General features: G+C 36.6%; 1 protein-coding gene across 48 annotated transcripts in view; it reads right to left on the bottom strand.

The window, feature by feature from the left end:
- Window positions 1-291: 291 nt before the first annotated feature.
- RIMS2 (regulating synaptic membrane exocytosis 2) overlaps window positions 292-24855 on the bottom strand; it is a 752291-nt gene continuing 727727 nt past the window's right edge. For all 48 annotated transcript variants that reach the window (XM_055348803.2, XM_031014115.3, XM_055348807.2 and 45 more), the window contains 5 exons: window positions 9637-9778; window positions 5885-5997; window positions 5125-5226; window positions 3554-3693; window positions 292-3115 (listed from right to left, as the gene is read on the bottom strand). In XM_055348803.2, coding sequence (XP_055204778.1) covers window positions 2897-3115; window positions 3554-3693; window positions 5125-5226; window positions 5885-5997; window positions 9637-9778 — 716 coding nt within the window. In that variant the 3' untranslated portion in view covers window positions 292-2896. The remainder of the gene's footprint in view (window positions 3116-3553; window positions 3694-5124; window positions 5227-5884; window positions 5998-9636; window positions 9779-24855) is intronic.

Raw genomic sequence — 24855 nt, 5'->3', positions numbered from 1 at the left:
TTAAAAATTTCACTCATAAAATCTGTGAGTTGCTGAGTCATTTAATCAGAAAGCAACTCAATCCAAAATAACAACCTTTTAAAAAACAGCAACTTTTAATAGTGTGAGCAGAAATCCTTTGGCGTTTTAAAGAAATGCTCTACTGAGGGCTGCTGCTAAGACCAGCAGTCCACTTATGTTATTGAGAAGTAGGAGACGGTGATTTCATTCTTTAAATGATGCATGAGTTCAGGGAATGAGCTGCAGCAGGCTCAGGGCTGTGTGGGGAGAAAAGTCAGAGAAAGCACTGCAGACGTCTGTAAAGAAAATGTTTTATTTAAAGTGCTAAATACCATCACCAGAATGAATTTGATTTACATTAGTTGGTGTTCATTACAGGACTAATCTGCCCTTTTTTCCCAACTGGAATTCCCTTTACTTTTCAAACATACTATGTACAGGGCAACAACGGTCACTGGCATAGTGCTAGTTACATGACTAAACCACAAGTCGAGGTGCAGATGTGAAAATTAAAAAAAAAAACACCAACTTTTAAATAAATACTGCATAATGACAAGTATGTACAAATATTCCGTAGTCACGTCCTTCTTATTAAAATTAGAAATAATTTGTATAGGAATATGCACAAAAGATTATGTGACTGCATCTTAGTATCAGGAAAATCATAAACCTTTATTCTAAGGGATAGTATAGACACTATAGGTCTATTAAATCAATTGTTGCTGGTACACAGGTGTCTAAATTATTTTAATAAAGTTTTATTCGTTCTTTTAACAACTTTACCTGGGTCCATCAGAATGTCAAGACACAGTCTTGGTGTATTTCATATTGCACCACATAAAAAGAAGGCATTTTTAGTGATACTCATTTTAACTTTTGCACCGTATCAAGCATGATAGTTTTTAATGGTCAGCACTGAACTAAAAAAAATATTTGTGCATGGCCTTAATTTAAACAAATGAGATGTATGTGGATTTCAAAAATTAACGCAAAAAATTAAAATCAAGCTATAATAATGTGTTATCAAAATGTACATAAAGAACCATGGGTGGTTTATTACAATAACCAGTGACTTTTCCTCTAAATAGGGGAACTTAGGAGAAATTTGACCTTGCAGCTCCACCCAATGGTAATAACCGTCTGTAAAACCAAAGGCAGGGGTTTTGACTTTAGGAGATTTTCACATAGACTTTTGGTGATGGCATCAAATAACTATTAATAGGCATAATGACTTTCTTTGAGTCACCTAAAAACTGGAGCTTTAAAATTGTTGCAAATTTATGTTTACTATATTTCTTTAGAAATACAATTTGTGAAAAATTGAATTTTACTACAGAAAAATGAATTAATAAACAGCCCTGTGTTTCAGGGTTCCCAATTTTTAGCAGTGCTTCTATTCACATAGTAAATGGAAACTGGCTAAAGAAATTGCTTTAAATGATTAAAAAACAAACAAAACCTAAGACCTTCTACAAATAATACTTTAACCCCTGTATGAATAATGCTGGTGCTAAAAACAAATTTATTGGACATCACAATGGCAACATGATTTTAGAATTTTCCTGTAAACTGAATTTTAAAGGTGAAAAAATTACCATGCACTGTACAATAAACTGCAAAAGTTCAAATATCTTCTTTGTCAAATACATGCTGACTTACTTTAATGTACTCCCAAGTCATGTTGCAAAATCCTTTTCAACATGCTTGAAATAAAGAAAGATCTTGTTAATTTTCCCTTGAGAAATTCGCAAATTCAGAGGCATCTACAGCTCTGAATCAAACATGGGGTATGAGAGAGGATCAGATCAAAACTTGTAATTTTTTAGTATAAGGTTCACTCTGGCAGGGAGAAAGAAAAGTTTAAAAGAGGGAGAAGAGGTAAAGTGCGAGAAGGAGAAAGATGTGAAAATTTTGCACATATTGAACTTCATAAGATTTGTATATTTAACATGGAAATAAATTGAATATATTATACTTATTTGTCACATAAAGAGAATTTTAAGTATCTTCTAGAAAGTATTTCCATTTGTAATGTCTGCCAAAACACAGACTATGATTAAAGAATAAACATGGTGTATCTTTGTATCACCCTGTTGCATTCTCTCTCCTTTTTAAAACCATGCACTAGTGAAATTTATTTTTAAAAATAATATAAATTGTTGAAAATGGCTGATTTTTATTCTTTTTTTTTTTGCAAGTTGCAGCCCCAAGAAAATAATTTAAGTATTCAGCTAATCTGTGTCCATGCAAAAAAAGTTTCATTAATTTCATTCAGTACAGTGTAGCCACAGAATTTTGTTTTTCAGAGTCCAACACATCTTAGCATTAGTAAATGACGTGCCCATGGAGCTACAGAGTCTGCCACTCTTCCTGCTGGACTGACTGCTCTGATCCCCGCCCAGAGGAGGACTGATGATTGTTCCTGACCACTTCTTTGGTCTCCTGCTTTTCACCTGATGCTTCCTAGGATTTCACTCCTCACCTGTAACACCGCTTCATGGCTGTATAGCTCCATTTCTGTGGCATATCAGGGCTTTGGGGTTAAATGAAGAAAAAGGAATGATAAAAATATAAAGGTGCCATTGAAAAGGGCTTCTGTTGCACGAAACTGACTGATTCTTTGAGATTAATCCATGGCTTCAGATTGGACCAGAACTCGAGTGTCATTGAATTCCAAACCTGATAGTTCTTCACAGCTCTGCTCTTTCACCTGAGGGCCTTCTTTAGGGCACAATGTGTGCAACTTCCTCTGAGAACACAGGATTGCTTTGTATCCCTAGAAACAGGCTCAGAAGACACAACATTAAGCATGCAGTGTTACCAGGGTTTGCAACCTGTGATTTTTTTTTTTTTTTTTGTAACGCTGGTTGCTGTGACAACAGTTTTTTTACAGCTGCTATGAACGAGAGTAAGAAGGTCCAGTTGAACTTTCCAGAGATGATTGGGAAGCTCTTCTTGTCAGAGGGGCCAAGGTTGGATCTACTAGGGAGGAAGGAGGGAAAAGTTTGAACCATCCGATCACCATATTGGATAGCTCTAGTTCATCTAAAAGTATCTGGGCCACTCCCATAAAAGATTTGTGATCCATGCGGCCATAATCTCCCCAGACGATGATCTGTTGGCAAAATAAAAAGTAGAGTGATGTCAGTGTAACTGTGTACATAGAAAAACTTGTAAACTATATTAAAATACTAAAGTACATTCAGTTAATTTTCTGACATCAAAGATCAAGTTAAAATCTGTATAATAGAATAGTTGTCTTTAACTAGTGGTATCTAAAGGTACACTGGGGAAATTGTACTGAAGCATTAAGGTCATAAGAAATCCAGAGAGACTGGAATTTATGTGTGGTGGGGATTTGCATGTCTGTAAATCACTTTAAAGAAAATGACAACGTATATTGCTTTATAGCACGGGCCACTGCTTTGAAAAGTTTCCAAAGAATTTCATTTGTGAGGAACATAAAAGAATACAACAGAAAAGATTTGGGGTATAATGTCTGACCCCATGAAAAATACTTTCTTAGGTAAGGGATAAACAATTAAGTAGATACCTGTAAAACTTTTCCTTGTGGACTCTCTTCGAAAGATAATAGCTGCTGGTAAAGGGGTTCCAGCGTTTTTCTTGCCACTTTCGTTTTCTTTTTGGCTATGCAGACTCCGTTATCTAATAGATACACTTTTACATATGGTGCTTGGGAAAGAAAACACAGAGGAGAATAAGCAATAAACTATGGACATGAAATGGCCAATGCACGGTGACATTTACCAGTTTAATCTTTGGCTGAAAGAGCTAGCAATCATGCCACTGGCCTAGCTGCATTCTGTCAAAATCATTAGATAAACAGTGGATAACTGTGTCTTTCAGAGAGTTTTAGGGGATGCTGACATAGCCTCTGAGTTTATTATCATTTTTTTCATCAACTGGTTATATAGGTTTACACACTGCATTAAATAAAGTGAAATGCTTCCAGTCCTGAGAGATGTCCTACTCAGTCTTTAATTTATCAATACTTAAATCTATTTAACATGCTTGAAGCTATATTGTTTCATTCACTCATCCCCACAAATAGTGATTATCACTCAAAAGTACTTACTTATTTGTGGTGGTGTGGGTATAACAGTAGTGGAATTTCATGTGATATTGATCAAATTAGCTAAGAGGCAACTAATTAGAAAATCTATGGCTTAAAATTTATCCAACAGACACTTCATAAAAACCATTTTCATGCATGTACAAATCATGATTTTTTTATAGCAGAGTGAGTTGACTAGCTCTAAGACACATATAAACACAACTGTCTTAATCACCAGTGCAAGGTTATACAACAGATTATATATTATAATTAAAAATTTCTGCAAGGATAGAAAAGTTAAGAGTCAAAGTTACAAGTCAATCAGTAGAGATGCTGAAGCTAGAAATAGAAAAGTTGAGAGTCAAAATTACAAGTCAATCAGTAGAGATGCTGAGGCTAGAAATCAAGTTTCAGAATCCTCAGAAATTGTTTTATACATCTTATCAAACGATCTCTACACAATGTATTTGGAGCACTGTAGCACCTTCCATGGCTTCATGCACCTTAGATTAAAATGACATTTCAATTTGAAATATGTAGCATAAGAAGTTATAATAGTGCCTCTCTTTCCTCAGATTACAGGAAGTAAAAGTCTTATAATTAGAATATCCAGCATACATAGCTTATGCTACTCTTGGAGCCTGTATCTATTTTTTATTCTAATTCCAGAGACTTATGGATTCCTGAGGAGAATTTTGAAGCTCTAGAGAAACTGAAGAATAACACAAAAGACTAGCTAATAAGAAAAAAGAACTCCTCGTGTACATGGTGTGACAAAATGAATGATCTAAGTGGGGTGGTTTTTATTTTGCAGTGGTTTCTACTATGTATGTACTTATTTAACAACTTACATTATCCCCACCGGATCATCCTCACTGAACACTCATTCAGGATAAACACACAAATGACTCCAGCACCAGACCAGTCATAATGGACCATTCATTAGTAATCTTGATTAACTAAATCAAAGGTCTAAACCAATCAAAAGGTCTCTAAATTGAAACAATATGGATTATGGACAATAATAGAAAAATCTCTTTTGTTTTTACCTGGCAGTGTCTTGGAACCTGGTTTTACAACAAGGCCACGGGCCCGGATGATTTCTACCTCCAGCTGTCCCTTTTTGTCCATCATTCCTACCTGAATGTCACCTAATGGAAGAAGGAAGGAACAAATGTGCTTTAATATACAAATGCACTAAGGAAAATAGAGTCAAAGACCTTGGTTTAACATCGTTTCATCATTTCCCATATATTTTCTTAAATTCAAATATACTTAAAATTCTATCAATAATATCTTCCTTTAAAAAGCATTAAAATTAGAAGAGAAATAACGGTTAAATATTTTTTATTCTTAAAATCTAAGGTCTTGATTCCTGCTGATAATATTGTTAAAGATTCCACTGGGCTGAGCCCAGTGGCTCATGCCTGTAATCCCAGCACTTTGGGAGGTGGAGGCAGGAGGATCGCTTGAGGCCAGGAGTTTGAGACCAGCTGGGTCAGCACAGTGAGGCCCTGTCTCTATTAAAAAAAGTCAAAATATTTGCTGGGTATGGTGGCGTGTGCCTGTAGTCCCAGCTACTTGGGAAGATGAGGTGGGAGGATTTATTGAGCCAAGGTGGTCGAGGCTGCAGTGAACCATGATTACATGCCACTGCACTTCAGCCTGGGCAACAGAGTGAAACTCTGTCTAAAAAAAAAAAAAAAAAAAAAAAAAAAATGGAGAGAGAGAAGATTCTATGAAATTTAGAGAATTTCATTTTCAACAATCTAAAACAAAATAGTGAAATCATGTGGCAGAAATTCTTACCCATTGCAGGTGTTGCCAGAGTCTGGCGTCCCACTAGCTGAGCAGGGCCAAGGCCATCCAGGAAATCACTGAACTGGCTATCAGAGGCCAAGCGAACACCAGGGAAAATCAGACTGAAAGCAAAATAACATATGAGATTAAATCCCCAACCCCTATTTATTTTCAGGTAAGCTTGGTTTCATTCTAGCCTCATTATTGTGGCAAGACTAGTCCTATTATTTTGCCACTTATATTTACTGGATCCAAATACCCAGTTCCACCTCCCAGGACTCTTCCTTCATATTCTCAGCAGCCCAAGTATGACACCAGAAGCACCTGTCACACTGCGCTGCAGGCTTCTGCTGGTGAGTCTTTCTCTTCCTTGGTCTCAAAGGCAGACTGTGATTTCTACGAGTAACACTCAGCACATATTGAGCACTTACTCCATCCAGGCTTTATCATATTTAATCCTCTTAGCTGCACTATGATAGATTCTATTATTTCTCCTATTTCATACACTAAGAAATGTTTCTGGATCATTCCCATCTGCATACAAATATGCTGTTATTTCTTCCACCATATAAAAAATCCCTTTCCTGACCCCATTTCCCTCTCCAGTTACTACCCCATTTCTCTCCTTGAAATAATTGTCTCTATGTGCTGTCTTCAATTTCTTTCCTCTCATTCTCTCTTGAAAGTCTAATCTTGTTTTCATTGTTGCCACTCCACTAAAATTATCTGATCATTTGACACAATTGTCCTTGCCCCCTCTTCCTTGAAGCACTGTCTCCCACTGCTTTCTGCACACTCCAGTCTCCTGGTTTCCCACTTTTCCCTTCTGCCACTCAGCCTTAACCTCCTCTGCTAGTTCTGCCACTAAACACTGGAGCTTGATCCTTTGACCTTTTATCTTTTTTCTATGTCTGAATTCCCTTGATAATCTCATCCAGTCTCATGGTTTTAAATGCCATCTATGCTGCTATTGCCTAGATTGGCATCTCCAGCTTGGATCTCTCCCTTGGGCCACAGACCTATGTTCCAATTGCTTAGTCTACATATCTGCTTGGATATGTAATAGACACCTGAAACTCATATTGTCTAAAACTGACTCCCTCCATGCTCCTGTCCCCCCACTGCAAACACACAAATAAAAAATCCAAACTCTGGTCCTGTCAAAAGATTTCCATCTTGATAAATGGTAACCTCATTCTTCATTCTTCCAACTGGTCAACCTTGGAGCCATCTTTCTTCCTTCCTCTCTGTTATGGACTGAATCGTGTCACCCCAAAATTCTTATGTTGAAGCCCTAAAGTTCAATATGTCTGTATTTGGCCATAGGCCCTTTAAAGAGAGAAGGTTAAATGAGGCCATTTGCGTGGTGCCCTAATCCAATATGACCCATGTCCTTATAAGAAGAGGAAGAGACACCAGGAGTAGGTAAGCACAGAGAAAATGCTGTGAGAAGACATCACGAGAAGGTGGCCACCTGCAAGCCAAGGAGAAGAGCCTCAGGAGAACTCAAACCTGCAGACATCTTGATCTTGGACTTCTAGCCTACTGATCTGTGAGAAAATAGATTCCTGCTTTTTAAGCCACCCAGCCTGCGGTATTTTATTATGGTAGCCCTGGCAAACAAATATACTCTCTTTTCTCTCATTACCCACATCAAATGCATCAATAAATCTTACTTGCTCTACTGTCAAAATACATCCAGAATCTGACCTCACTAATGCTACACTCTGGTCCAAGCCACCGTTCCCCAGCTTCTGTATTCCTGTAGCAGCCTTGTGAATGCTCTCCCTGTTGCTGCCCTTGCTGTCCTGGCCCCTTGCCCCCTCAGCACTCAGACTGATATGCCAAAAACGGAAGTCAGATCCTGTCACTCCTCTGCTCAAAACCATCCAACATCTTCTCATCCCACTCAGTAAAAGCAAAGTCCTTAAAATACATAAAGTCTATATAAGCTGCCCCCGCCCCTGCCACATGCCCTAATTCCTCATCCTTTACTGCTCTCACCCTTCCTCCTCAGTGCTGCCCTCCTCACTGCTGACACCAGGCCAGCTCCTGCTTCAGGGCCTCTGAAGCAATCTTCATTCTAGAATGTTCTTCCTTCAGATATCCCTCTGCTCACTAAATTCCTTCAGATCTTCACTCGAATATTTCCTTTCTCTGTCTATCCTGTGTCAAATCTTACCTCCACCGTCTCGATCATCTCTCTTCCTTGCTGTATTTTTCTCCTTAGCATGTATGCTATCTAATCTACTATATATTTTACTAGTTTTTCTTTTATATACATTTTAACAATTTTTCTTATTGTTTGTCTTCTCTATGAGAGTGTAAATGTGATGAGAGTATTTTATTTTTGGGGAGATGGGGTCTGCTTTGTTCACTGCTGTATCTCTAGCATCTAGAACCATGCCTGGAATATTGTAAGTTCTATAGAAGTAAAGGAAAGGAAAGGAAACAAAAGAAAAGAAAACAAACAAAAAAAAAAAGAAAGAAAGAAAAGAAAAGACCCAGATGAGAGAACCAGACCTATATGACTGCAAAGCCCATAATCTTAGCCATGGAGATTTACTCCCTCCCTCCTATGACTCACATCCCCAACGTACAGCACAGTGACTGGCCCACTGGAAGGTATGGTAATATTTGTTGAATGAATTTATGGGTATTCATCCTCTTTTTCCAATAAGACTATAAACATCTGGAGCAGGGGCTATAGTGTAAACATTTTTATATCCCTAACAGTATCTAACATAGTTCTTTGCAATGATTAGTGCTCAGTGCACATTCACTTTTCAGTTGATTTTCCCTCTCTTTTTAGACTTCCTTAATGAATAGTGAATCTATTTCTCCCCCCGACCTCAATTCTCAAATATTTAGTTAATACAAATGTTTTAGTTTGTTTCTATAAGTATCCCATATAAGCCTACTTACAAATGTAGAAAAACCAGTTATATCTCTTGTATTTATGTTGTTGTGCTAGACAAATTATCCTGAGACATACCATTCATGCTGTGCCAACAGCTCCTACGGCCTCACATCTGTAAACTGGCCACACATAGGTTATCTAAACATCTAATACTTACACAGTGATGACAGTGAGGCCAGTAAACCCCATTTTCCTTTGTTAATGTCCTTTACAGCCCCACTTCCAGATCTTTAGTTGCTAAGTACTATTAATTTGTTGGTGACAGAACTACACAAGCTAAAAATGCTTTAAAAATATCTGAGACAGTTGATTCAAAGGAAAGCTACTTGATAACTATGTAAAAGGCTCCCCAAGTTTTTTGGTGGCATTTCTTTTTGGCTGTTATATTTAATATAATTAAATAATTATAGTTGTTTGTTGCAACATGGAACTAAGTATACGCCAGCATTCCATATTTTTTAGCAATAATTCTCAGGATGGAGATTCTTAAAACTAGCATTGTTCACATGGTGTGGCATGCATGCTTATTATTTTGGGGCTTTTATATATTATTTCAAGCTAAGGCAAAATATTTTATTTGCATTGCATTGTAAGAGTCACACTTTAGCAACTTGCCATTAAGGCAAAACACTTTATCCCCAAACCTATTTCACTTGATATAAAAAGCCAGATATGTCACATTGTTCAGTGGCAGGTGAGCAAAGTTCTCTTCACTGGAAATCAGCCAGTGAAAATTAAAGTGGTTCTGAAGAGCATGAGAGTTGGAAAATCTCTGTGAAAGCACATAGAGTGAGATAGGTGAGGCACAGAGGAGACACACATCATATGCAGCCTCACTCACTTTCCTTCTGAGCTGTAGCTGTTCATGCTACCATCTGTAGACTCTCGGCTTGCCTGTCGAGTCATCCAGTTCCTCATTTCCACGGCCAGGCCTGTTTCTGTACTTCTTTGGACAGTGCTCCTTAGTTTTTTACCTCCTGCTTCTGCAGAGATAGAAACAAAAAGTGTAACAGCTTTGTAATCACTATCTGGTAAGAAATATCAGCCAAGGCTCTGAGATCATCAGATGCAAAGAACTGTGTAAATAAAAAGTGCTCTTGTTAAGGAGGCAGAAAGAAAAGGTATTTAAAACAATTTTAAACAATGTCATGTTGAGTGGGATGAAGATTTTCTAAAAAATCTGTAAGAAGCACAAAACACCATTGTTTTATTTCCATTTAAAACAGTGTGCAAATTGTTAATATAAGAAACAAAAAGATTCAACCTAAGGAAAAAAAATAAGCCCTATTTTCATTGTAATACTTAAATGCAGGTTAATTTATGCCTATCTGTTGTTTTCATTGTAATATTTAAATGCCAGATTAATTTCTGCTTACCATATTTTTCCCTTTCTTTTAATCATAGTAAAAGAACCAGGCCTTCACACAATTTACAAAGAAACAGATGGTGAGTAATCCTCAAATTCCAATCTTAACTTTTATAGGAAAGTCTGTTTCTGTAGGGTGATAGATATTAGAAGGAAAAAGAATCTACACAAAGGAGAGAGCCTAGTTTGCCAATAGTTTCACATCTATTGGTAACTTTCAGAAAGATATTCCAAGGGCAATGCAAAAACTCACCAAAATAATGTGAAAAGAGATTTTTAATTTTTGTTCACGGGTAGTCATGTCCTCAAGGATTTTTAATAGTTTGGTGATGTGATTTACTAATAGAAACCAATTAGAAGACCAAACAGGAAACTGAGTCAAATACTACAGATGTGACACAGATAGGAAGTACTACCTGAGAGGTCAGGGAAGAAGGTATGTCATAGAGGCTGTGGGATTTGAGCTGGACATGAAAAATAGGCAGATTGGGACTTAACGAGAGGTGAGAAGAGAGCTTCGTAAGCAAGGGAAACGGCATGGCAAAGGTGCAAAGATAGGGATGACCATGTGCATTTAAGGGAGGTGCAATGACCAAAGCACATGTAAAGTAATGGGGGAGTGGGTTCCACAAAAAACTGAGCCCAAATTACAAAAGCTATGAGTGTTGAGATGTGAAGTTGAGAGGCTACCAAAGCTCGAGCAAGAGGGTGATAGTCCAAATGATTTGTACTCGATTACTTCTTGTCAGGCTTAACTATTTATCCACACTGTGCATATTGATAGCTTTTTGGGATACAACCATACGGTTAGCTCTTTTAGTGCCTGGTATTAATAAGTTCTGTTTTTTTTGAGACAGAGTCTTGCACTGTTGCCCAGGCTGAAGTGCGGTGGCACAATCTCTGCTCACTGCAACCTCCGCCTCCCGGGTTCAAGTGATTCTCCTGCCTCAGCCTCCCAAGTAGCTGGGATTACAGGTGACCACAACCATGCCCTTCTAATTTTTTGTATTTTTAGTAGAGATGGGGTTTCGCTATGTTGGCCAGGCTGGTCTTGAACTCCTGACCTTGTCATCTGCCCGCCTTGGCCTCCCAAAGTGCTGGGATTACAGGCGTGAGCCATCGTGCCCAGCAATAAGTTATTTTTAGGTCTATAAATATTTGCTGATATTGCCAGTGATTTGTCGAAATCTCTTTTCACCAAGTCTCTTAGAAGTACTTACCATTTTGAAATACTGCTTTAAATTTCATCCATTCTCTACTTCCAACATTAAGGTACACCAAAATGCTTTAAAGAGTATAAATGAAATATAAATTATGACTGATCTATAACTCAGTTCCACAATCTAAGGCTGGTATTTTAGATAATTGGTAGTAAATATGTTGTACTGATATGAACTGTAACAAGATACAAAACATCCCTTACTAATAAGGGAAAGATCTTCTTTACAGCAGAATATTAGTAAATGTAAAAGCATTAAATTTTACATAAAATTTAAAATTTACCAATTTGCAACCTCCATTGGAATAAATGATATAAGCAAGGCTCATCAATGGAGGCTAACACTATTAGATGAAAGGTTGTAGAAAGGATACTCATATGAGCCAAATAATTGTTCCATAAATTATTCTAATTGTTAAAGGAAAAAAAAAGTACTTTAACACTGGGAGACCAGGCTGCCACCATCTTAATCAAGTAATCAAACTTAGTAGCACTAAGAGGGGACAATCATATGCACCTCCAGATATAAAATACAAAGCATCAATTGTCAAGTTGTTCTAGACAAAAACATGCAACCTTTTTCTAATCAGATCTTTGGAGCCAACTTCAAGTTTTCAAAAACAGGTGATAGAGTAACAAGATATATGATAGACACACATACACAAAACAATCAGAGAAATCCAGAACATGGACTATTGTTCAAGAAAGTTGGCCTAGTCTCTTAAAAGAAGTTAATATCATGAAAACAAACAAAGAAATAAGGTAAGGGAATTATTCTGGATTAAAATATATCAAGGAAATTTAACCACCAAATGCTACGAGTGTACTCGAACTTCTTGTTTGGGAAAGCAAAACAAGAAACTCTATATGCAAAACAGTATAAAAGTAATTTTAGGACAAGTTAAGGAAAATTTGAATATGCATTTGACATTAGATGAGATTAGAAAATTGTTATTTTTTAAGGTGCATAATGACATGTATTATAAAGAATTTTCTTATTAGGAGATACATGCTAAAGTATTTAGACCTGAAATGTTATATATTCTGCAATTTACTTTCAAATGGTGTAGGAAAAAACAACAAAACAACAACCAAGCCCCCACCCCCAACCCAAAACTGCACATATATGTTTTAAAAAATGAGGGAGAATGTTAAGGAGAAATGAAAGAATGAGAATGCAGAGTGCATCCTGATATACATGAAGTTAATATTTATGATTTCATTTGAGTGGTCCTCAAATAACTATATCAAAAAGTAGGCTGGGCATGATGGCTCACACCTGTAATCCCAGCACTTTGGGAGGCTAAGGCAGGCAGATCACTTGAGGCCAGGAGTTTGAGATCAGCCTGACCAACATGGTGAAAATCTGTCTCTACTAAAAATACAAAAATTAGCTGGGCTTGGTGGCCCATACCTGTAATCCCAGCTACTTGGGAGGCTGAGGCTAGAGAATCACTTGAACTCAGGAGGCAGAGGTTGCAGTGAGCCGAAATTGCACCATTGCACTCCAGCCTGGGTGACAGAGCAAGACTCTGTCTCAAAAACAAACAAACAAACAAACAAACAAACAAACAAAAACCCCAAGCAAGAGGTAATACAATTTTGTACAAGTGTGTCTCTCCATGTAGCTTTAATGTTCATTTCCTGTGAACAGCGCTCTTGTGAAAAAATTGCCATCAGGTGAGACATAAAACTTCAGTGACATTTGAGCATGTGGAATGAGGATACGTACAAGAAACATACGACTTAGAAAGAAAATGAGGTTCTTAAAGATCTCAGAACACAGCCTCTGCAATGTCAAAGATCTAAAGTTTTTAATTTAAGGTCTGACTCTATCACAGTTAAAGCGACTTGAAAATCTGCCATTATAGGGTTATGAGAACCAGCACCATTTGTCAAAGAATAATATGATAAGCATGTAATTTTTTTGTTTACAGGTTGCTTCTTACATGTATCCCCTTCATAACAATGCTAAAAATCCCAATTTTACAGTTATAGCATCTAAGGGCCCCAGAAATTTACATAATTCCCTGAAGCAACATAGTAAGTGACAGAACCAGCATTTGTAGACAGTTCCCAGACTCCACATTTTCTGCTATTCAGTACTTCATTGTCAGAATATAACTAAACGGGGAGCTTGTGCAGCTGTCTATGGAGATTTTACTGTGCTAATGCTGTAACTGCATATGGAAGGCCCTGTTGGAAGCAGCTTAGTGGGGTGGGAAAAGCAGAGCACAGTGAAGGAGTCAGGCCCTGGGATCAAACTGCTTCTCTTTTAGTCTCTACTCTACCATTTACAAGGTGGATGACACTGAGCAAGTTACATACCCTCTCTGTGACTCAGTTTCCTCAAACTGAAATGACAGCAATAATAAGCCTACCTCATTAGGAATGGGGTAGGAATTTTTGTGAGTATTAAGGAAAACAATGCATTTAAAGCACTTAGGATAGTGCCTGATGCATAGAAAAGCTTCAATTAATTATACTGTTATTGTTACCAGATACGGAATTTGAAACTATGTATTCTAGGTCTGACTCTACCACTAACTTGTGAGCTCTATCTATTGTCCTCTCTGAGTCATATCCCCTCTCTGAGTCTCTGGCTCCTCATTTAAGAAAAAGGGAGGGGGAGGAGGGCAGATGATATCTGATATCTTTGAGTTCTAATGTCTATGAGTTTGTGTATTAATGCATAACCAAGACCATGATTAACAGCATACATTGAGGAGATATGCTAATCACTATCATCTGACATAATCAAATAAATCCAGCTAATATACTGAACATTTATAGTAGCCCTTTAATACATGTCTTTTTCAATGTTCCATTATCAAATCCATTTATAGGCTTATTTTAAAAGTAATTTATTTTTCAGCACCACAAAATCTTTAGCTACATTCACAATAAAACTAATTTAACTTGAATGTCGTTCATTACCATGAATCATATTTAATGTTCCAAATGATTTGTCACATTATTCAACTTAAAAACTGAATCTACGTAACAGTGAAGGTCTATATAAAGAAAATGTGCTAGGGAAAATTCTAAGATGACACCCATGATTATGTTACTTTACATGGTAAAAGGGATTTTGCAGATGTAATTAAGGTTACTAATCAGTTGACCTAAAGATAGGGTGCTTATCTGAATGGGCGTAACTGAACCACACCAGCCCTTTCAAAGCAGAGTGCTTTCTCTGTCTGGTTCCAGAAAAGGAAGTCACAGAGATGTGAAACACAAGAAAATTCAATATACTTCTCTCTGCCTGAAGAGGGAAGGGGCCACATGGAAAGGATGTGAGAGCAGCCTCTAGCTGCTGAGAGTGATGCCTGGCTGACAGCAAGAAAATGGGGACTTCAGGCCTGCAACTGTAAGGAATTGGATTCTGTCCACTACCGAAAGGGCCTTGAAAGCTGATTTTCTCCCCTAGAACCTCCAGACAAGAACTCAGCCCAGGCAACATCTTCATTTCAGCCATGTGATGCTCTAGAGAAAAAACCCAGCCAAACGTGCCAGACTTGTGACCTACAGAACTGTGAATTAATAAATGGGTGTTGTTTTCAGCTGTTAAATTTGTGATAATTGTTACACTGTAATATAAAACTAATACAGTAAGTTCTGAGTCCTTTGTAGATAAGTTTTTTACATGAGGAGACTTATTAAAATATCCTATTATGACTTAGGGGTGGACCATCAAAACTGTAAAAACTTAACCATTATTTTTAAAAGTGTACATTTAAAAAAGTATACACATACATATAAACATACACATGCATACATAAACATATATGTATAATGTGTGTGTGTGTGTGTGTGTATTGAGACATCAAAAAAATACTCAGGTAAGGGCCAGATGGTGGTGTTGTTTAGCCCTTAAATCACTAATTTTGGTATTAGGTATTTTAAGCCAAAGTACATTTGGAGAAGATGCCTGCAGGTAAAAATCAAGTTCTTGAACTGCAAAACATCACAGGCAGAAGGAAGAACACAGGTGTCCTCGTTATTCTGCCCTGCTTAGTCTGATGACTCATTTACCTGGCACCCTCAGTAAAGCCATTTGATTAAACAAAAGACCAAAGGGTCAGTTTCCCCTAATAATATCTGGAAACCAGAAAACCTTTTTGGTTACTTGACAACAAAAACCAAAAGATCCTTTCTGCTACTGACTTGGAAACTATTTTAAGCCCCACCCAAGGCAGGGCTTACAATGCATTGTCAAACTTAATGTCATGGTGACCTCCTTTCAAATCTTGGATTCACATAACCCATTCCTGGTTGCTCCCACCTGCAAGGTCTCATCTACTGCAGACAGACTTACTTTGGATTCAGGGTTTTCTCAATGTCAATATGGAAAATGGTTTATGGAAACAGGATGAAGAATAGTTGGCAGATTATGAAAACTGACTTTACATTTTAGTTTAGACCACAATTTATATGCTTTAACGAGTTGCTATTTTTGCATTTATTCAAAATTACCATTTCTCAGAGTGAGTATAATTTAGAAAACCATTTGTGTTACATTTAAAGCATATTAAAAATGCATTACAATGAATTTCTAAAATTATTGACTCACAGATTTTAGGAAGCAATCTTGGGTATCCAGTATATCTATGTAGTTTATGCACTCCCTTATTGCAGCAATGAGAAAGTTGAGGTCCTGAGTGGCTAGTTTGTCTTTGGTAGAAGACTTTTTCGTCTTTAAGAATCAATAATTGTAAATTCTACTTTTACTCTCTTCCACCTTGCTCCTTTAATTCCTAAAATTTAAATATAGCAATTGTCTCCAGCACCTTCATCAAACTCTGTGGTAGACTCTGTGGACATGACTTCTCTCCCCTCTGCAGATTTTTTTTTTTAATTTTACTTTAAGTTCTGGGATACATGTGCAGAACATACAGGTTTGTTACATAGGTATACATGTACCATGATGCTTTGCTGCACCTATCAACCCATCATCTAGGTTTTAAGCCCCACATGTATTAGGTATTTGTCTTAATGCTCTCCCTCCCCTTGCCCCCTACCCCTCAACAGGCCCCAGTGTGTGATGTTCCCCTCCCTGTGTCCCTGTGTTCTCATTGTTCAACTCCCACTTATGAGTGAGAACATGCGGTGTTTGGTTTTCTGTTCTGCGTTAGTTTGCTGAGAATAATGGCTTCCAGCTTCATCCATGTCCCTGCAAAGGACATGAACTCATTGTTTTTTATGGCTGCATAGTATTCCATGGTGTATATGTGCCACATTTTCTTTATCCAGTCTATCACTGATGGGCATTTGGGTTAGTTCCAAGTATTTGCTATTGTAAACAGTGCCCATCGGCAGATTTTATAACTTCCCTCCCATCAGCAGATTTTATATCAAGAGATGAAAGATGTTGATTTATTTATTTATTTGGTCCTGCAAGACCTCAATATGGGGACACTGTCATGGATTACTCTGACTGCATGTAAAAGCTCATACACTTATGTTTCTCAGGTCTTGCTACTATCATAAATATAATTCAAATCTCTAAAAGTCTAAACAAAATAAAGACAAATAGCCAACAATTTCATTTGGGCTAATCCAGGTTCTGCATTTACAATTAAAATAAAATTGAGATTAAAAATTAACAATTGACACTCAAAATTGTTTCGGACTTTAACATGAATCCATTCATTCCAAAAGCTTTGTCACAACTATTTAATATTATAAGTTACATATCTAATAGCTACAGCATGGTGAGCTTCAAGCAGGGGTCATGATTATGGTAGATGTTAGGGCTATTCATGTATATTCACTTTATTCCCACCTCTGAAGTTAGGTGTGGTCATGTGACTTGTTTGTCCAATGAAATGTGAGCAAAACTAACCCATGTAACTTCAAGGCAGAAGATTTAGCAGCTGATGTATGTATGACTCACTATGTCTCCTTCCATCAGCCTGAGTACAGCCACACACAGGACTCTCAATGGACAAGTAGCGGGAGTGAGACATAAATTTTTTGTGTTAAGCCATTAATATTTTTAGTTGTTTGTTACTACAACCTAACCTATTCTGACAGATACATACAATAGACAGTATTCCATTTTCTTGTAAATAAAGTTTTAAATTTGTCTATTTTTTTGTTTTCAACATCATTTAAAAATTGGCCATTTTGAATACAGCTCTGTTAAAAACTCTGAATTTGATATTCTATTTTATAACTGTTTTCATGGCTTTTGCTTTATAAGCATGCTTAAAGAAATTTTAATCATTTTTCTTAAAATTCAGATTCCTATTTAAAACACATTGAAATAATTTTAAATAAAGATTTGATTTTAGAATAGTTTTAGATTTACAGGAAAATTGTCGAAGATAGTACAGAGAATTCTAGCACACCCACATCCAGTTTTCCCAATTATTAACATCTTACATAGGTATGGTAAATTTGTGGCAATTAACTAATATTGATATATGACTATTGACTAAAGTTTATACTTTATTCTGATGTCCTCAGTTTTTACCTGAAGTGCTTTTTCTGATCCAGGATACCACATTACATTTAGTCATCATGTCTCCTTACGCTCTTCTTGGAAACTAATTTTTTATGTTTCTAATTCCTGATATTCTTTTACATTTCTAACTACTTTTCGTCTGCTCTTTGTATATAAAATTAACATGCAGTATGATGACCCATAATAGTATTCACATATCCATTAATAAAACCACTTATTTTCAGTAAAAACTATATAAATTGAAAATACTTGTCTATAGAAAAGTAGAAAATGTCATGTCATATGTGAAAATGCTGTATGTAAGAAAATAAGTTATCAATACTATATTAATCCAGACTCTATGACATAATGTAAAAGCATAGACTTAATACACATTTTAAGTCTATGTTTAAGTTTGATTATGTTTCAAAAAAACTCAATTAAAATTCCCAGTCCCAGTGTAATAACTGATTCAGGCAAGGGTTAGCACTGGATAGTACAATTATTGGATAATTTTTAGAGAACAGAATATTCATGTGGTACCAAAGTATTACTCCAGAAATTGCTTAGTAATTATAAAGGGAAAAATATATATTTTCCGTAGAGAGAAACTAGCAGTCACCTCTTAACCAAGTGATGAAATGTAGCATGCCTAGGAGTAAGAAATCTTGACATTACGTGTCTATCGATGGACTATATAAAGTTTATATCACCTATGACATTTAACTCAATGTAATCACATCCCTAGGTCTAACCTCCAGTTTACTGGAAATACAGGGAATAGAGAGAATGATAAAAAAAAAAAAATCCAGAATGTTGGACATTCTACAAGACAGTTTTGTCTGGATTCTTCAAAAGTCAATGTCATGAAAAGCAAAAGGGAAAGTACTGTTTTAGATTATGCGTAACAACCAAATGCAATGAATAAACCTTGAATGAATCCTGGATTAAGGAGAAAAACAACAAAAAGCTTTAAAAAACATTTTTTGGGGGGACAACTGAACTGAAGAAATTGGATACGGAATGAATATGAGATAACAAAGGGGTTTTTGGGTTAATTTTATGCTTACATATATTTTTTAAAAATTTGAGATGTATGCTAAAAGTACTTAATGATTTATCATGATGTCTGCAACTTAACCTTATGCTCAAATGGTCGGCAAAAATACATACCACGTTTATGTGGTGTATGTATGTGAATGCATGTGTGTGTATGAGTGAAAAGAGAGTGAGAAAGAGAAAAGATAAAGTCAATAATGTCTGTCAGTCTATGTAGTGGATGTTCATTGTATTATTCCTTTTTTCATATTTAAAATATTTCAAAATAAAAGTTGGGAAAAAACTCAACTACTCAATTCAGAACAAAGGAGGGAAAGAGCTATTGTTTCATGACTTACAACTATGTGGAGATGCTTTGGATATAAAATCTACCTATCTCTAGTTTTCATAAGAAGATTGTATGGCAGTGATGACTACTATCATTTTCCATATGAGGAAAGTGCCCAATTCACACAGTTGACTAATAATATAGATGAGATTTGAACTCAAATTTTGGCAATGTCAAAACCTAAGCTTGCTTCTCAAAGCATGCTGGGCTTCCATCTTCACTTAGTATTTTGGACACAAATTTCTAATTCCAGAATAATCAGTGACTTGAAACCTCATCTCAGGTTCTCCTTGCATGTCCAAATAAACTTAAAATACATTGTTTTATGGGTAGTGTTGAGACTCAGATCATTCACGTTTTTTGTTCTCTCATGAAAAATGGGGATATGTCACTTTCATCACTAAATTCTGACTTCATGAAAATGATGGTAACGTATTTATGATAAAAATGGAAACAAATGTGCTAGAAACAGTTATTCCCTACAATATACATATGCATTTCAATCTCTCAGCATGCCACTTTGGACCAACCCACACGAAAAATTGGAGATTTCATCAAACGATACCATAGCTGTCAATAGGACTGAATACACCGTGAAAAACTGCGGATTTGCCAACATGTGGAGTTGAAAAGGATCTTGACCTCTTGTGTGTCTTGATCCTCATCTGCAAAACAGAGGGATCAAGCCAGAGGACTGGCATACCCATTTCCCATTATGGGTTCCTGTAATTGTTAATACTGACTTTTAATGAGAAATAAGACCTTATGATGAAATAAAGCTTATGACTCTTCTGCAGTAAGATAATTATATTTTTTTCCATAAAAGTAAGGCTTATCATTTTGGTATTCTTAACACATTTAAATACAAGAAATTATAGCTGTCATTGTTATTTTGGCATTTGTAATTTTTTGGTACTTTCTTGTTTTTCTTGTCTGATGTTGCTATTACTACACTAAGGGGGATAAAGTAAAAGCCCATTAGAAAATAATCCATTCCTGATCCACAGTTAAACTACTTAGATAGAGTTGCATATCCACTACCTCACTCCTTGGCTTTTTTTTTTTTTTAAACTTTCAGATCTGTACTTGATCATGCATCAGTCCACTGATACCTGTGCCTGTTTCTGTCTCAAGAATGGATGTGAAATATCACCAACCTCTTCATAACTCTCAAGTTAGATATTTTGAGGCAATATTTTATGGTTGGATGAACATGCCATTTTAGAATCAGATGATATGAGTTCAAGTTCCTATTTGACTATTTGCAAATTTTGGGCAGGTAACTTATCTTTCTGTAGGTCAGAGTTCTTTGGTGCAAACTTGGAATCCTAATTACCCTATGCCATAGAGTATACAACACGTAGTGGTGTTTAATAAATAGTGTTGAAAAAGAATCAGATCCTATAATCTGCACAGTTTTGGAAACTGAATAACATATGAAATTATCATAAATCTCCAGAAAAAAAACTATGCATAAATAACAGGCCTTGCCATGAAGGGGAGAGAGCCTATTGGCCAAATTGAACTAAGGGGTGGCCTTCCCACCCAAATCCTTTTTTTCAGATGATATCAAGGTGGCTGCCATTAAGTTGAAAGCAAAGGAAGTGAGTAGGGCACAGAGGCTAGAAACTAAAATACCAGAATCTTTAGGCTGAAAGCCTGTGTCTAATGAGGTGTTTGGCTGAAGAGACTCACACTTGAAACTGATTTGAAGCAAACAGACTGTAAGCCTACTGAATTTCTGCACTACTGGTATAGAAAAAAATACTAGCTTACCTTACAAAATTCTGTTGAACCCATAAGATAACAATGGAGTTTCCAAACCTGTACTAGAAAGAAGCAGGCTATGACAGCAATGAAGCCACCTCTTCAATACAAACCTTCATGGCCATAGAGAATAAACAACAAAGAAACACCTTCCTGAAAACAGAACCAGGGTTGCCAGATGAGTAAACTAAGAAACGTACTCTACTGTCAATCTCTGCCATTCCTACCAAGTGAGATTGATAACTCCATAGATGACTGATTGTTTTGTGTTTCTTATTCTCTCCTTTCTAAATGGGAATTTTTCTTTTAGTTTTTCTGTGGCTACCATACATTTAAATTAGATTTAACAGAGTCAGATAACGGAGGCAGATAACTTGTTTTCAGCTTGCAGGTCACCATAACATGAAAAGCCACATCTAGATATGAGAGGACTACACATTGCTCAAAGATTCTAGATTTTGACCAGCCGGATAAGATTTTAAGGTTTTAAGGTTGTCCTTCTGAGGAGGAATTTATTATGCTCTATATGAAAAAACAAGAGGATGCATGGATATTGGGTGGTCAAATCTGCAGAAAAAGTTAAAATTGAGAATGCCATATTCTTTACCTTAGATTTCTTCTATAGATTTCCCCCCGTTCTTGTCTGCTTATGCTCAATGAACAAAGAGGAAAATAACAATATGACAAACTCTTATTTAAAAGAATTAAAAAATGGCTAATCATATTGAGCTTAGTTTTTTCTTACCACTGGTAATTATTTTATATTACAAAGTAATATAAATTACTTTATTACTTTAATTAATTAATTAATTTAATTATTTAATATTACTAGTAATTATTTTATATTACAAAAACATTTGTTAATGTTTTTGGCTTACCAGCATTTAAATCTTCCTTCTACATTTGAAAAATATCCCATCCTTCAACTATAGAAGTTAAAATAGGAAGGTGCTACTTTTCCAGCCTGCTTTGCAATTAGGGTATAAGCACATGGTTGAGGCACTACTTTTCCAAACTTTGAATCTGAAGCTAATAAAGCAAAGAAGCAGAGACACCATAGGCTTTCATTCCAATGAGGGTAGTGGCCAGAATATACTTTCCCGAAGTTATCCTGTAGCAGCATGTAGTGATTTGCCATGAGTCCTGACAATGGTGCAAGCTGTGATGTCTGTGCCAAGTAGCAGTGATAGTTTAGCAGGATTAACCTGCAGTATGGTTTTGGGCATCACTCCTAACCTACAGCCCAGAATCTCCAGCCTTCCTAGAGATTCTATGACCTATCCAGGATCCCTTAGCAAATACCTTTCTTTTCTGCTTAAATTGCCAGAATTGATTTCTGTTGATTGCAACTGGGCACCTGAAAGGAAACATGTTGCATATGCATGTTTCCTTGTAATGTATGATAGAAAAATATGTTGCTAGTTTATATTAAGCTAAGTATACACAACTTCTATGTGTAGCACAAAGAATGCATAACATTCAAGTACTGTTGTACCTGCAAGAATGCAAACAATCACCTAATCAGTATGGTCCCTTTCAGATCTAATAGCTTCTTTTCATTCCACAATAACAACATAGAAACCGACCAGGTACTTGTTCATTTATTCATTCACTACATGTTTGTTAAGTACTTCTTGGATGTAAGGTACTGTGGGAGATAACAAATATGTAATACATGATCACATAATTCCCAACTATATTATTTTTAAATTTAGTAGGTAAGATAGTACACAAATAATGATAATGCAAGGCAATATGCGCTAAGTGCTTTATGAGTGGTAATAAGTTCCTAGAGCTGCATTGTCCAGTAGAACTTTCTGTGAATGAGAGAAATGTTCTATAATTCTGCACTGCATGATAAGGTAATCACTAGTCATATGTAGCTACTGAACACTTGAAAGGTGGCTAGTGGGACTGAAGAATAAAATTTTAAATTTTTAAAAATTTATTTAAATTTAAACAGTCACATGTGGCTAATACCTCATGTAGTAGATAGCACATATTTAGAGGTTCAGAAAAAGGCAAAAATATTTTGAAATGGGAGTATAAGGGAATAGTAAGCATAATACTAGTTCACGATATTCATCAAGATAGGTATTGTTATGTACACTTTACATACAAATGAGGAAACTAAAGCTGAAAGAAATTGTCTTCACAGTCCATACAACTAGGAAGAGGTGGAGCCAGTATTTCCAATTCAGCCACACAGTTTTTCCTCTGTCTACAGAAGCTCCTATAGCTTCTGAATACTTCATACAGTAGATGGAATATGAGCCCAGCTTTGAAGGACAATTAGACAGGATATATATACAGTGGTAAAGGAAGAATAGAAAGAAAGGCATGAACAAAACTTTGGAGACAAAGAGCAAGAAGACTTAGTTTCATAGAATTACTAGCCTTGGGAGGTGGGGATGCTAAACCATAAAAAAAAAAAACAACCTCATATTGTTAAAGAACTTGAATGTCAGGCTAAAGGCTTTACTTAGTAGGAGATGTAAATCTACTGAAGTTTTTGAAGGAAGGGTAGTGTTAAGATGAAGATGGGGTTTAAGAGAACTGATACAGGAGCAGTGACGTTGGATTGGTCCAGAAGGGAGAGAGAGAGAGCAGGTTGGGGGGTTATCAGATCACTTCAAAGGTGAGCTCACGTGTCCCAAACTACCAAGGTGACAAGGTGACAACGAGAATGGGAAAGAAAAACAAGAACTGAGAAAAGTTGGGAATGAAGCATTTCCTTGGCAGAAGTTGCAAAATGTTGGTCTTTAATGTCAGGCCACATTTGGTCAATAAGTGTGTTTTGTTTGGCCCAAATAATGTTTGAAAGTTTTTATTCATGTGCCAACATTTTAAAATATAAAAGTTTTAAGTAAACAACCAGATTTATAGCTTTCCTTCAGGAAAAAAAAAAAAGAGTAAATTTTCCAACCTTGGGCTGACATTCAGTCTGGCATTAATTAGCTAGAACTGACTATTCATCCTTTTTTTATAGATAGATAAGCTTTCTCCAGCTCTTTGAGTCCTTGTCTTTTCCCTTTCGTTTTATTCCCGTCCGACTTCCCTGATGCATGTTTCTTTCCTGGCCTGTGATTTACAGGAATAATAAGGGAACAACCGATTATTTTATTTTATTTTATTTCATTTTTATTTTTTTGAGACAGAGTCTCACTTTGTCGCCCAGGCTGGAGTGCAGTGGCTCGATCTTGGCTCACTGCAACTTCCGCCTCCAGGGTTCAAGCGATTCTCATGCCTCTCAGCCTCCTGAGTAGCTGGAATTACAGGAGCCTGACAACACGCCCAGCTACTTTTTGTGTTTTTAGTAGAGACAGGATTTCACCATGTTGCCCATGCTGGTTGTGAATTCCTGACCTCAGGCGATCCACCTAGCTCGGCCTCCCAAAGTGCTGAGATTACAAGCGTGAGCCACCGCGCCTGGCTGATAGTTTTATTTTTAAGTTGCTAAAATAAAATTTCCTTTCCTTTTAGTCTCATTTAAACAAAACCTATTTTTTTTTTTTTTTGAGATGTAGTTTTGCTCTCGTTGCCCAGGCTGGAGTGCAATGGAGCGATCTCAGCTCACCCCAACCTCCACCTCCTGGGTTCAAGAGATTCTCCTGCCTCAGCCTCCTGAGTAGCTGGAATTACAGGCATGCGCCACCAAGCCTGGCTGATTTTGTATTTTTAGTAGAGACGGGGTTTATCCATGTTGGTCAGGCTGGTCTCGAACTCTCGACCTCAGGTGATCCGCCCACCTCAGCCTCCCAAAGTGCTGGGATTACAGGTGTGAGCCAGCATGCCGGCACAAAATCTAAATTTTAAAAAATGGTACTTCAAATCCTTTGTTCTTGATGATCCAGACAAAAGCAGACACCTTTG

Source organism: Gorilla gorilla, chromosome 7 (assembly GCF_029281585.2).
Source record: "Gorilla gorilla gorilla isolate KB3781 chromosome 7, NHGRI_mGorGor1-v2.1_pri, whole genome shotgun sequence".
NCBI lineage: Eukaryota > Metazoa > Chordata > Mammalia > Primates > Hominidae > Gorilla > Gorilla gorilla.
Note: the sequence above shows the minus strand (reverse complement) of the source record. Positions and strands in the feature narration are given on the sequence as shown.